This window comes from Podarcis gaigeae, assembly GCF_964106915.1.
Source record: "Podarcis gaigeae genome assembly, chromosome: 14".
NCBI lineage: Eukaryota > Metazoa > Chordata > Lepidosauria > Squamata > Lacertidae > Podarcis > Podarcis gaigeae.
This window is the reverse complement of record NC_139690.1, coordinates 39,141,805-39,156,300: the sequence shown is the minus strand read 5'-3', so window position 1 is coordinate 39,156,300 and position 14,496 is coordinate 39,141,805. Positions and strand designations below refer to the sequence as shown.

At 44.9% G+C, this 14,496-nt stretch overlaps 1 protein-coding gene across 1 annotated transcript in view; it reads left to right on the top strand.

Moving 5' to 3' along the window:
* Positions 1-13,657, top strand: part of LOC310831083 (uncharacterized protein) — a 104,220-nt gene extending 90,563 nt beyond the window's left edge. Inside the window, exons 62-73 of the mRNA XM_083711197.1 lie at positions 1,296-1,480; positions 2,608-2,700; positions 2,831-3,035; positions 3,436-3,623; positions 4,596-4,693; positions 5,317-5,501; positions 7,827-8,029; positions 8,516-8,705; positions 9,371-9,480; positions 10,350-10,472; positions 11,205-11,346; positions 12,847-13,657. Coding sequence (XP_083567323.1) covers positions 1,296-1,480; positions 2,608-2,700; positions 2,831-3,035; positions 3,436-3,623; positions 4,596-4,693; positions 5,317-5,501; positions 7,827-8,029; positions 8,516-8,705; positions 9,371-9,480; positions 10,350-10,472; positions 11,205-11,346; positions 12,847-12,890 — 1,766 coding nt within the window. The 3' untranslated portion in view covers positions 12,891-13,657. The remainder of the gene's footprint in view (positions 1-1,295; positions 1,481-2,607; positions 2,701-2,830; positions 3,036-3,435; positions 3,624-4,595; positions 4,694-5,316; positions 5,502-7,826; positions 8,030-8,515; positions 8,706-9,370; positions 9,481-10,349; positions 10,473-11,204; positions 11,347-12,846) is intronic.
* Positions 13,658-14,496: the final 839 nt, after the last annotated feature.

Here is a 14,496-nt window from a genome sequence, read left to right as displayed (position 1 = left end):
GGCCCACCATACCTCTCTGCGTGGCCTTCAGAGCTCTCCTCAGCCCCCACAGGGGCACCAACTTGGGTCCCAGGTTATGGGTGCCCAGCACTTGTGAAGTGATGGGGGGGCTGTGGTGTGGTTGCTGAACACCCCCAACAAGATGGTGCCCCTGGTCCTCACCCTTCATTGGCCCTCCCCCATGCCCTCCCAGAGACCTTCTTGCCTGCCTGGAATATGTCCTGATAATAATGCCTCTTCCTTTTCTGGATAAGATGACCTCTCTGTAAAAAAGTCTGACTCGCGCACTGCCAAAATGTGGCTTTTTTACAGCAGGCTACACCTGCTGGTCCACCTGCTATTGCCTCCAGTCCCACCCACCACTGAAATGCGGCCCCCCCTCAAATGTTGCCCATTAGTCAATGCGGCCCTCAGGCTGGAAGAGATTCCCAAGCCCTTGCATCTGCATAGCAGTGGGAGAGCTAGAGATCGAATCCTCGTGGAGCTGGGTGACCTTAGGTCCAACTCTTTCTGTCTCTCTGATTAACTCCCCTTGCAGTAGCTGGGAAGGGACAAAAAGGAGTTTAGGGATTTTAAAGAAACAATTTCATCTGTTGTGTGTCTTTGTTTCTCAATTTGATCCAGGTGGTATACAAATAAAACACAGCTCTTAGTGGCCAACTTTATTGGTTGCTCTTCCTTCTTATGGCTTTGCGGGGGCAGGGACAGGTCAGGTCTTCAAATAGAGGACTGTCCTGTGTAACGTAGGACACATGGCCACCCTTGACCCAGAGTAGCAGTGATGGTGACTTGGCAGCCTCCTTTTTTGTTTATATTTTGGAAGTTTGTTTAATTTTATTTATTTTTTTTATTTAATATACTGCCCTATACCTGGGGGTCTCAAGATATAAAACCACAAAATACCTAATAAAAATAAAAACAACAACCCACCCTCCAAAAAAAACATTTTAAAAGGACATAGGATGTAGCTTCTTTTTGATTAGAGGTAGGGCCGCCGGGCTAATACACTCTAAGTTAAAAACCATTTTTGCCTGGCAGCTAAAGGTGTATAATGAAGGTGCCAGGCGAACTTCCCTAGGGAGAGCATTCCACAGATGGGGAGCCACTGCAGAAAAGGCCCCGTTCTTGTGTTGCCATCCTCCAAACCTCTCGAGTTTGTCTGCAACTCTACAGTTCTATGATGATTTCTACCATTTCGCAATGGCTGCTTCCTTCTTTTCCTTGATTTGACATTTCTCTTTTTCCACCGTGACCGTGGGAGGCTTAAAACTTTGTTCTTCTCTTGGTTCTTGCAGAGGATGCTGAGGATGGGCTGGAGCTCGAGGCTTGCACAGATGGCCAACAGCATGCCGCTTTCAATGCCTACCTTGTCAATAACAGAGAGAGGCGAGAGGAAGTGGGGCAATTGGCCCTTGAAGCCTCCAACAAGAGCTTGAGCTTCAAGGCCCATGGCTGTGGAGGTCCAGTCGCTAAAACAGAGGTGTGGTGTTTTCAAATACAACAGGGCCCTCCAGATCCCCATTTTGTTCTGTGCTTGTTATTATTTTTGCTCAAGATGGGATCAGGGCAGTTAAGTTCTGGTTTTGTGGTGGGGAAAGACCTTCATCCCATTGCTTGATATCAGTTGGCATCGGAGAACAAGATTTCTTGGTGGGGGTGGACACATTGCTGCGCCAGATGTGGCCAGCAGTGACCCTGGTGACGGTACCCTAAAGTGAGAGACACCAAAGGGGTCTCATATTTGGGGGTGGGGCTGTGCTATGGTCAAAGACCCCACCTGCTGCTATTTGAGCCAGGAGATTTACCGTACTTTTCCGTGTATAACATGCCCCCATGTATAAGATGACCCCTATTTTGGGGGACTCCAATTTCGGAAAATGGGGGAAGATTGCTCAGAGTTGTCAAGCTATTTTTTTGCGGAGGATTGCCCAGGGTTGTCGAGCATTTTTTCGAAGAGGGTGGGTGGATCAGATTGGGGGGGGGGGCAATTGCTGAAAAACAGTCAAAGAGAAAATCATCGTCTTGTACACAGAAAACTACAGTACTTCTAGTGGTTTGGGATTTTGTTTCGTGGTGGCTAGATGGAGAATGATTGTTTTTGCTGAGGCAGGTAAGTCCCTAGTCATGTGCCTGGAAGGGAGATTTTGAGACCACTTAGTTGGGGGTAGGGGAGTGGAGTGACAGGATCCCTATTCTGTGGTGTCGGATCATGGGTAAACATGAGGTAAACATGATCCACAGCTGAAGTCTGGACAGTGGAGAATGTAGTTTGATTGCTGAGAATGTTTAGGCAACCCTTATTTCCCATCACAGAGCTACAGTTCCCAGAGTGCCCTAGAAAGAGGGATTACGGTAACTACTAAACTATTCTGAGAACTGTAGCTTTCTGAGGGGGAATAGGGGACTCCTAGCAACCTTTAGCACCTTTACCAAATTACACCTCCCAGGAGTCTTTGTGGAAAGCCATGACTGTTTAAAAGTGGCATGATGTTAATTTGTGCAAATGGTGCCTTAGAGATCCCAGACAGTGAGAGCTAGGCCTCGTGTTCACCTTAGTAATCTTTTCAAAACTACACATCAAAATCATCTTCTTTCTGATTCTCGCAGTCAAAACTGAGTAAGATCGCAACCAATCTTCAGCACAGGCTGGTGGCAAGGATCAAGAACCTGGAAGGATACCTCCAGGATTTCAGGAAATCGGTAAGAAGTTGGCCGCAACTATGGCAAATGATCAGGGTTAGGCCAACAACATCTGGAGGGTTGCAGATTCATCATCCCTGCTATATTAAACAAAAACAGTACAACTGTGTCTGTGGTGCAAACCCTGCAGGTGCAGCACGCTGACTTTCTCTACGATGCTGTTGGATGGCTTTTAAAAACTTCCCAGGAAGTAGCAGGAATCCTCCAAAACAAAATGAGAGGAGTCGTCCAGTTGTGGAAACAGAGCGGAGTCAAGCAAGCACTACAGAACAGCCTCCCACTTTACCTGGGCAAACTTCAAGTCATTATACAACAAATGCAGATGGAGTTGGAAAGTAAGCAGTCCAGGGTGGGTATGTGGCCCTCCGAGCCTTTCTATCTGGCCCTTGGGACTCTCAACAGGCCACGCCCCCTCCCCAACTACCTCCCTTGTTCCCAGATGATGTAGCCTTCACTGGCTCTGCGTTGCACCTTCCTTGAATATTTTTGCCTGAAATTGCTGGTGCATTTTCACAAGGACATTTTAAATAATAACATTTTAAAAAGTGACGCAGAAATGTGAAGAACTAAATTTCAGGGAGGAAAAACCAAGAAACTGAAATTGGCAAATTTGCCCATCCACAAGTCATGTATGTTAATTTCAATAGGTCTACTCTGAGTAGGAGCAGTGGTGGCTATAACCCTTTCCCCACTCCCCATCACACTCTCTTCCCCACCCTGTTTCCTTTTAAAAAGAGCCATTGACAACACTGAAGGATGCTTATTACGACGTGACGTTGAAGCCTTTGGACGAGGTGTGGCAACAGAGGACGGAGGAGTATCTGAAGAAACTCCAGGCTTTTGTGCCCACGCTGGTGAAGGATGTGTGGCTGATGGAGCCAATCCAGGTTTCCCTGAGAATGTTGAAAACTGCCTTGGATATGGTTGGTATTTAAAAATTATTCATGTCCCTCCTGCTCAGCACAGGAGCCCCAGTGGCCTAGTACCTGCTTCCAACAGGAGTTTGCTTGTCATCAGGGGCGCCGACTTATAAAAAATATTGGGGGGGCGGGGGCCCATACCGACTTATAAAAAATATTGGGGGGGCCAAGACCTCCAAACCGCTGCTGCTGGGGGAACGAAAGGGGCGAGCTGCCCCGACCTGAAGTGAACCTGTGAGGGCCTGCCCTTTGCGGCAGCCGATTGGCTGCCGCCGTGGGCGGTGAATATTAATGAGCTAGGGGGAATCCCCGCTTCTCGCGGGGCTGACGCCAGCCCCGCGAGATTGTTGATGGGTCGAGAGCCCGCAACCCCACCCCCTCTCTAGATCGGGAGTGGCTTTGTTTTAACTCATTACTAAATGTATTTTAAAAGGTAACTATCGTCAAACAAGGAAAATAAAAAATACCAACATAATTTTGTGATTTTACAAAGCATAATATAACTAATAATTTTCTTAAATTATTGGGGGAGGCAGAGCCCCCCCAAACAAATTTTTGTGGGGACTCGGGCCCCCTCAGGCCCCATGGAGTCGGCGCCTATGCTTGTCATACAATCACAGGATTGTCAATTTGGAAGGCCTCTTTTATACGTAGCAACCATTTTGTGTTGTTCCAGGCCCTCATGACAGCCATTTTGTGTTGTGGTACACATCATGAAGTTTTCCATTTCATGACGGGTGTCCGCATCGCTTTCTCAAAATCTGTGTCCCAGAACTTGGCTCTCGTCTTGCCATGGCAAGGCGGTGAGGTGTCAGCAAGATTGTCACGTCCTCAGACTTCACTTCAACAAGCAGATTTCTTTTTAATGATACACACTCTCTGCCACTGCTTTTTAAAATTTAAAAAATATCCAGTTTAAATTTAGCAATATTAATTCGTTGGGTTTGTGCTCTTTTTACCCACCCTGCAAAACAGGCAACACAACAGATGCTAAGCTGGGCAGAAGCCAAATTTTCCAGAGCAGTGAGCAAGCTTCAGAAACCTTTATCAAGCCTCTACAGTTTTTCAGCCAGGTAACACTGTGGAATGACTGCACTTGGGTGAGTTCCTACAAAATGCATATGCACAGGAGTTCCTACAAAATGCAAAATGCATAGGAACTTATAATAGATGTGTGTGTGTGTGTGTGTGTGTGTGTGTGTGTGTGTGTGCCCATGCACCCATACTTTGGTTCTTCAAACAGTTACATTTGCCACATGGCATGGCTGGCTGCATCTTGCCTAGACTCTGACGTTGCCACTCATTTCCCATTTGGGCTATTAACTGGGTTGCCTTTCCACCTGGGAAGACCCCGGCAGAGTAGATGACAAGCAAACAGTGCAGTTTGGTCTCCCTCTTCACAAAATGGTGTAGAACTGTCCACTGAGCCTCACAATTAATTGGGCAGTGATGGCTCTCTCCTTGGATGGCATTGAAAGATAATTAGATAAATACACGGAGGATTAGTCTATCAATGGCTATGAGCCACAATGCCTACGTTCTGCCTCCACTGTATGCTAGGAATTGCAAATGGGGAGAGTGCTGGGGGCTCAGGTCCCACTCGCAGGCTTCCCAATAGGCATCTGGGTTGTGGGACCAGAATGGGCCTTTGGCCAGACCTACTGGGCTCTCCTGAAATTCATACGGTGCCTTGCAGAAACTGCTCTGTGGAAGTGAGATTGCCAGTGAAGCCTAAAGGAGAACCCACGCTGGACCTGGCAAACATCACAAACTACCTCATCGAAGAGAAACTTATGAAGCCCTTCCGAAGGCTGTACAGCATCAATCCAGCTGCGGAATATTACCGATTCAAGCAAAGAATTATGGAGAGCCCATTTGAGCGTAAGTCTTCTAAAACCCCTAATTTCCATTTGCTTCCTCTTATCTCATGGGGTATAAGACAGAAAGGAATGCAGAGCTGTTACAACAACAACAACAACAACAACAACCCCATGTGTTCCCTGCATCTCTGCAGTTTCCTTCACAGCTTCCACTTTAATTGCGCAAACGTAAATTTCCGCTATGCACTTGAACCCTTCTTGCAAAATGCTGGAAGTGACCTCAGTGCAGATGTCCAGGCCAATGTTTGAAGTTAGGTCCCACTGCCTGGTAATTGCATAATGTACCCTGTGCTTGCTGTCCTGGAATGGGGCTTGGTTGGTTTGTGGGTTGGTTTGTGTTACTGGATAGAAAGCATCTCTGGCTTAGCCATTTCAACATGCCTTGTATGGAGAAGGTCCCTGGCATCTCCAGAGAGGGCTACAAGGGACTCCTTTCTACAATCCTGGCAAACCACCACCTGTGGAACAGTACAGAACTAGCTGGATTTGAGGGTCTGGCTCAACTGAAAGCAGCTTCCTATGTTCAGCTGGGCCTGCTCCATAGTTTAGGGATTTCTATTCCTAGGCTTGCCATATATCCGGAAAATTCTGGACATGCCAGGAAATCAGATGCCTAAAATGGCATCCTGGGATATTTTTTTTAAATACATTTTTATTGATTTTTTAACATATCATTTCCAACAATCATTTAACATAAATTCTTATCTTTTTTTTTAATAGATATTTATTAAAGTTTCAAAAATTTTTATAAAAACAATACAAAACAACGATACAAACAAACACAAACAAAAAACAAGTATAATTTCATTCCCTTATTTTCTTATACCTTACTTCCCTGACTTCCTCATACCTCCCCTTTCTGTATTCCAATTTCTAATTATTAATTCAGCAAATCCTCTCCCTTATTTTCCATTTAGTTTTTAACCTTTCTTTTCTATTTACTTAAACCATTACCGCTGGAAACCACATAATTTCTAAACCAACGCATAAATTCTTATCTTTTACAATATTTTAGATTTCCATCAACAAGCTCTGAAGATTTTCCATACTTTATCACTTCTTCTGCATTTCTTAATTTCTCTATTACTTTTAATTATCATTAACTACGGTAATAATTCTCTTCATAATCTTCATTGCAATATTTCACATAATCCTCCTTACAGAACTTCTTGCAGTCCTACTTGCGTAATCTGTTTATTACAGTTGCTTTTTAGATAGTTGAAATATTTACTCCAGTCTTCTAAGAATCTCTGATCCCACAGGTTTCGAATCCTTCCTGTTAATTTATCTAATTCTGCGTAGTCCATTAACTTCATTTGCCACTCTTCTTTCATTGGTAATTCTTCTTGTTTCCAGGGAAATTTTTTGAATTCTAAGAGCTTTCCAGAATTTCTCGTACATATTTTCCTCTGAGCAGCAGAAGGAATGTCCCCCCTTACATGGGAGACCCAAAGCACACCCCCTCCTCACGTGCAGCAGCCCCAACTGAGGAGGAGGAGGGGAGTGCAAAGGACAGTGGAAAGAGGGCGAGAGCAGCCCCAAGCGCCCGCCAACCATCCAGAGAGGAAAATAAAGATGACTCTGTTATCCTGCCCCCACCTTCCTCCCCCCTCAAGAGCTGCTGCATTCCCTTCTTGAAGCTGCCTCAGCTGCTGCCTCGAGGAGGACAATTGCTCCCCTTTCTAGGACACAGAGCAGGAGGCGAGAAGCCTGGCTAAAAGGGAACATGGCATGTTATGTACTGAGTTGAATAGGATCCAAAATGCAGCAGTCTGATTGGTCCTAGAAAAATGCAGCAGTATGATTGGTCTGCAGGAGCCACCCAATCCAGCTCCAGGTGGAAGTGAATCCGCAACCTGATTGGCCTACAGGAGAATCCCAGAATTAGCCAATCACATGCGGCCCATTGTGTAAATAATGTATTTAAAGCAGACATTTTGGGGGAACTTTCATTTCCTTGCTATTATGAGCTGAATAAGGAGCGTGAAATCCACACTCAACTCCGAGTATATTTCAGGGCACCTGTGGCTACTTGCTCAGGAGCAGGTCCAAAGGAACTTATCTCCTCAGTCTCACCCTCCCAAAGCAAGGTGGAAAAACCTCAACAAGGAATCTCCCTTTCTTTCCCTGCTAGAGGAGGAAGAAGAAAAAGAATTGGCTCTTGAATTTTTTATTTGTCACATTATGTGTCCTCTTTCTTTGTTTCCTAAAAAAGTTCAACAACTTTGGGGGTGCTAGGAATTTTGCTTTTTGAAATATGGCAAGCCTAGCTGTTCCAACACAGATCGTGGGTGGTTTAGTGACCCTACTTTTCACATCCTCCCAGATCATGCTTTGTTGATGGGGAATAAGCACCTGAGGACATTCGACGGGAAAATATACAGTTTGACCTCCAAATGCAGTGTCCTCCTGGCCAAGGATTTTGTTCATGATGCATTTACTGTAATATTAAATCTGACCAGCAGTGACAGACGGTCACTGCACATCACCATGAATGGTACCACTGTTGTTATCTACCCAGAACAGAAGGTAACTACAGGTCTTCTCCATTTTTACATCTGTGTCTTAACTTTAGGGTGCATTGAGTTTGGTATTTATGCTTTCCAGGTCTTAATTTTGTATTTATATTGAGGAGGTTCTTATTGATAGGAATTGTGGGCTGACTAAATCTATAAACCAGAGGAAATTGTTCTGGAGTCTGGCCAGTGTTAAGTTTACATACAGATGAGAGTGGGGAGGAAATGGATGTGGGGCTGCTAAGGGGTGGGGCTTGCAAAAGTATGTGCCCTGAAGTGAGTCCCAAGGACCAGAGAAAGGGCTGCATTTGCCCTCCAGTTCTGAGATTTCCCCAACCTCAGCTGTGCCCCAAAGGCCTCTTGTGGGTGCAATTTAGGTGGGAAGATGCAGAATTTCTATAATAAGTCAAGGCCACCTCACCAACTTAATGCAAACCACTTTGCATTCTGAAAACCCAGTCTCATTGTAACCTCTATTCCCCTTGCTGCTTTTAAATAGATCTACAAGAAGTACAACTATTCCCTGTCAGAGGAGAACTGCCAGCATTTTGACATCCCTCCTGAAGAAAATGGCCTTGCAATCCAAAGATATTCTGATCTTGTAGAAGTGTCCACGACCGATGGGGCTTTGTTTTCATGTGATCTTCGCTATGACATCTGTACCCTTACTTTGGATGGATGGCATCATGGTTTGTACTCTGCGTTTTGAGCTATGTGTGGTGGATAGCAACATAAGACGCCATCGCTTCCCGTTCCACCCTGTATATGCCACATGCAGATCTGCTTCTGTTCTGCTGCACTTTGTCTTCTGCCAAAACCTGATATTCGTCTTGCTTTCCACTATGGCGAAATTATGTGACTAATGTAATATATCTCCCGCCAAACTTAGTTTAGGGCTGCCATATGCTGGGAATTTTCCGGACAATGCCAGGATTCAGCCCTCGTAAACAGTGCCCAGGCAGAAATTGCTGAAATGTCTGGGAAAATCCGGATGTTTGGCAACCCATGTCCATGTCAGACATGTAGATTTGGGCAAATTTCCTTAAAAATAGCTCAAAACTTCTTCATCATCATTTCGAGATTTTGCAAAAGGAGCTCAACAACTTTGGTCAAAAAAAACTTAACGTTCCCCCCCTCCCACACACACACACACACTTTTTGAAATATGGCAACCCTAGCTTAGTTGAACAAGTTAAGTTTACAGCACTACTTTAAAATGGGGGCGGTAGGTGGAGAGATGCTACCAGGTCATCTCTCGGAATTTCCCCAAATAATTAGTCCTTAACCAGCATGAAACGTCCCCACAGTCCTGCCCTTTGAGGTGGTTGAGACTTGCTTTCTCTTGCATTTTTAGGCGTGTCTGCCGGTCTTTTTGGTACCAATGACAACGAAGCAGGCAACGAATGGATGCTTCCAGACCATTCCTATGCTGGCAATGTGCAGGAGCTCGTGCATGCATGGCAGGTATGCCAACGACGCATTTGCATTGCAGAGGAACCACTGAGTGTTGTGGGGAGGGCTGCAGCTCCGTGGTAGAGCAACTGCTTGGCACGCAGAAGGTCGCAGGTTCAATCCCCAGCATCTCCAGGTAGGGTTGGGAGAGAAATCCCATCGCTGAAATCCCGGAGAACCACTGCCAGTCAGTGTAGACAGTACTGAGCAATTATTTGGCTGTACAAACTTGGGCATGTGGTTCAGCTCTCTGCAGGCTAATCTCAAGCTTGCAACCAAGGTATACGGTACGGTTTACTGTTTGTGCTTTGTCTAGGAGGGCTAAACCACGAACCCACATTTGGAGCACCCATTAAGGCATGCATGGGTGGGTGTGGGAAAGCTGCATACAAATAAAACACTTTTTAAAAATGAGTCAGCTACTGGCCATTTCAAAATAGTCTTATAAATAAAGAAATAATGGGGTGGAAGGTTCACAGGCTATGAAGGACTTGCTCACAAATTTATTGACAGCTGCACGAATTATGATAGCCAGGACGTGGAAGGGGCAAGCAGAATATATAATGGAAGAATGGTATAAAGAGGTGTGGGGTATAGCTATTAATGATAAATTAGCATGTGCCATTAAGGTGTGACGGGGAATATGCAGGAGAAATGATTTTGAGGAGATACGGAAAGTGTTTGTAGAATAAGTATTGTTAAAATGGAAAGGGGTCAAACCATTGCAAGAGGTGATGAAATTTTGGGAGGTATAGTTACAATTTTGGGATAGTTACAATGGAATGGTCTTGGTGGTGGGGCGCACATTTTTATTCTCATTTATTTATGATTGTTATAAAAAAAAGTAAGTAAGTAAAATGCATTTGATTTTCGCCACCGAGGTGAGCGACCAGTGCAGCCAGATGAAGAGGACCCCCAAGCCGTGTCTCGATTCATCTAGCCCCGAGATCTGTAAAGCTTTCTTCCTGGATGCCGATTCCCTCTTCAGGAACTGCTTCAGAGTAGTGAGTACTTTTTTTTTTTGGTCAAAACAGGACACAAGCTATGAGTTTGCTGCTGTTTGCACACCATAATTCCAGCCTACCTGAGGTCTGCGCCAGCTGCCCCTATGTCACCAAACCAAATTCAAGATTCTGGCAGCTCTGGTTTTAAAAGGCTCAGGATATAGGTAAAGGTAAAGGTACCCCTGCCCGTACGGGCCAGTCTTGACAGACTCTGGGGTTGGTGCGCCCATCTCACTCAAGAGTCTGGGGGCCAGCGCTGTCCGCAGACACTTCCGGGTCACGTGGCCAGTGTGACAAAGCTGCATCTGGCGAGCCAGAGCCGCACACAGAACACTGTTTACCTTCCCGCAAGTAAGCGGTCCCTATTTATCTACTTGCACCCGGGGGTGCTTTCGAACTGCTAGGTTGGCAGGCGCTGAGACCGAGCAGCGGGAGCGCACCCCGCCATGGGGATTCGAACTGCCGACCTTTTGATCAGCAAGCCCTAGGCGCTGAGGCTTTTACCCACAGCGCCACCCGCATCCCATCAGGATATAGGTAATGGCGGGGAAAACCCCTGCTTGAGACCCTAGAGAGCCACTGCCAGTCAGAGCTGGCTATACTGGACTACATGGACAATAATGGAAGCTTCCCTATCTGCTGTCTCTGATCGTGATGACAGAAGCAATGTTAGACCAAAACAGACGGTTCCAGATTTCTTCCCATGGGACTTACCACCTCTTTCTTTTAAAGGTGGACCCAGAACCATTCTATGTCCTGTGCAAAACTGACATGTGTGAACTGCAGAGTGTAAAAGCGGCTTGTACCTTGGCTGCGGCATTTGTGAACTTGTGCAGCAGAAATTTTGTTCCCTTGCAGATGCCGATTCAATGTGGTAAGTAGGTGGTTGTTGTTGTTGTTGTTGTTGTTGTTGTGTGTTTTTTGGGGGGGGTTGGTCTGGCTGTTTTCAAATAATCTAAGGATAGCATGCCAATTATGGCTTCCACTCAACTCCTCTATGAGGAAAGGGACTTTTTGATTTAGAGAAAAAGTGACATAATAGAGGTTTCTAAAATAATGTGTTGTGTGGAGAAACTGGATAAAGAAAGGTTTTCTCCCTCTCTCATAAAAGAACTTGTGGACATCCGATGAAGGGGAATTTTGGAAGATTCTGGACAGATTAAACAAAGTGCATCTTCAAGCAGTGTATATAGGAAGCTGTGTAACTTGCTCCCACAGTGAGAGTCACCAACTTGGATAGTTTTAAAATAATATTAGACAATTTCATGAGGATAAGCCTATCCGTGGTTACTAGTCACAATGACTATGTTTTCCCTTCTACGTCAACAGCATTATGCTTCGCACAATGGTGTTTGTAAGTTTTTTTCAGCCCCTCAGCAAGCTGGATAAAACTGTTTTTTCATCTCGCAGGCCAATAGCCAATCATTATTGTTAGTGCAAGTGAGTTACAGTTATGGATCACCAAACCAGATGGCACAGTCCTTGGCTAGAGAAGTGTTGCGCAGAACCATACACAGAGGTGGGGTGTGTGACAAATACTTTGTTATGTAGCACTACTTGCTTTTCGCACTGATCATCACCATTTGAAAAAGTAACTTGGGCAATGAGTTCAGGCTCCAAACAGTATCACCAGCCCAGCAACTTTTGGATTGTGGGTTTATTTAAGAAATGAGTAGCCCACTCTGCCTTTTCAGTTGCTAATCATAGATCATAGGAAAGTCTCAGCTTTGTAGTGGGGTTTTTTGTTTCTTTTGGGGGGTGGGGGAGTTCAGCTGTATGCCTGAGTCCCTTCTAATTCCTGGATCCACCAAGGATTCAACTGCTCGAATAGCCAGGCCAGGTTTTTTAATAATAGCCTAAGTATGGGGGCTTAGGGTAACAGGGGAAGTGGCTCTGTGCCACAGGACAAATGGGTGGGGGGCCCTCCCTCACCTGTCTCATATTTAGAAGGAACCAAAACCTTGTGCGGGTTGTGTGTGACAGCTGGACGCAGATGGCAGGCTGTAGCTTGTGAGGGAGAGACATGCTTGATATCTGCTTGAATCCAAGGCCGTGGCTGTAGAAGAATCAAGACCTCCTTGGGACGTTAATGCCGTGAGCTCCTCCATTATAGGCTCAGGTTGCATATATAAATAAACCATATAGCTAAGAGACACCACCCTGTCCTTCATTCCAAGGAAGCTGAACTCTGGGTACGCGCCTGGAACCTCAGTAATCTCACACTGCTCAGATATGGGGTGGCAAGCGACAGCTTATAACCAAAATTGCCAGAATGTTTGGGTCTAGGGTTGATCTCATGTGCTTGTATTATTATTTTGATTATGCTTTTCTACAGTTCATCTCCCCATCAACCTTTTTTATTTCAATTTTGCAGACCTGAGGCTGAAAGACAGCAGCTTGCCTAAGACCGTGCAATGAGCCCATGGCAGAGGCAGAGACTCGCACTCAGGTCTCCCAGATCTCAAGGCTGACTCTCTAATGGAGGACCGACCACACACTGGCTCTTGATGTACTTAATCTGTTTGGAGGCCCAGTCTGCCAGCCAGCTACTACGTGGCTTTAGTGAAGAAACCCGGGGAATAGTTAGACCTATCTAACTTTCAGATAGTTTCTGATTCCACTTCATTCTGAAGAAGGCGAAAATGTGCCTTTCTGTGCTCAAAACAACTTTGCTGTGCCTTTACCATAAAGAACATCCAGCATGAAAAGCATCAAGCGCAGTAGAATTTATAATAAATGGAAATGTGAAGATATGTTGTGTTAACAAATGAATGATCTCATTATAGAAGGGTGTCTTGCTCAGGCTGCAAACGGGGAAATCCAGGCTCTGAAATCTGGCAGCTCCGAATTTAGGATCCTCAGAATAAATGCAGAACAATTCCTGAAATTTCCCTTTGACACATGGCTGGTAGGTGTATTCAACACCTTTCAGCGAAATGCCTCATCTTTGCTCTTGCTTTCAATCCCCAAATCCAGCAATCATCAACATGAACTTGATATTGCCATGTGCTAAATCCATTCCTTAGAATACTTTTAAACTGCTTGTGCAGACTGAGTTAATGGCATGTTCGAAATCACTGGATGAAATGTCTTGGCTGCCATATCACCTTAGATCTTGTAAGTTAAATAGACTGAACTATTTTGATTGAATAATAATAATAATAAACCAATTATTAGGAAAATCATGCCACGAATTTGTCTTTATTTACCAGGGTTTTAGGGTTTTTTTGTGACAGATGGCAGTGATAGCCAACAACTTATCAACAATGGTTGCTCTGGAATATTTCAACAGTGAACTTAAAGCAATTTATAAATACAATGTAACAAACAACAAAACCAGTAAGAGAAACATTAAGCCAAATAAAACCATTAATTAAAAAAGAGAAGATTGCCTTCATTTTAGATGTCCATTTAAGACATTGCATGACCGCCATATAAGACACTGCATTATGAAGTTTGTACAAGACACACCCTGGGAACTGTAGGGTGCTAGGAATCGAAGCTCTTGGGGTGTGAGGGGTATGCTTTAAATGTATGGTGTGTATGCTCCTTTTGAAACTAACTGCAGGTCAACTTCCAATTTGCCTCACAGGAAACCATTCGTAAATGAAATAAATATTGTAATATATCTTGTAATACAATATAAACATATGCTTGGCTCTTACTGCTTTAGGCTTCAAGAGAAGGCTCACATGACGGACTGAATACACCTTCATGTGGAAAAATGAGTAGCCTTGGAACCACAGAAGCTTTTATCATAATTAGTTCTTAAGATGCAGCAAAGAACAGCAAACGGTTCTTGTTGCAACACACATGTACATATCTCATCAGATGCTAGTCCCATTGAGTTCTGCAGGGCTTGCTCTCAAATAAGTTTGAGGGATCCCCAAGGGGTGAAAATGAAGGCTTGGAAGAGATGGGCAACTTGGGGGAGTCAATGGAAGCACCTGCTCAGAGGACCTTTCTCATCACATCCACACCACCACACCCTTAAAGCATATGGCTTTGTCCAAAGCGCCTAGAG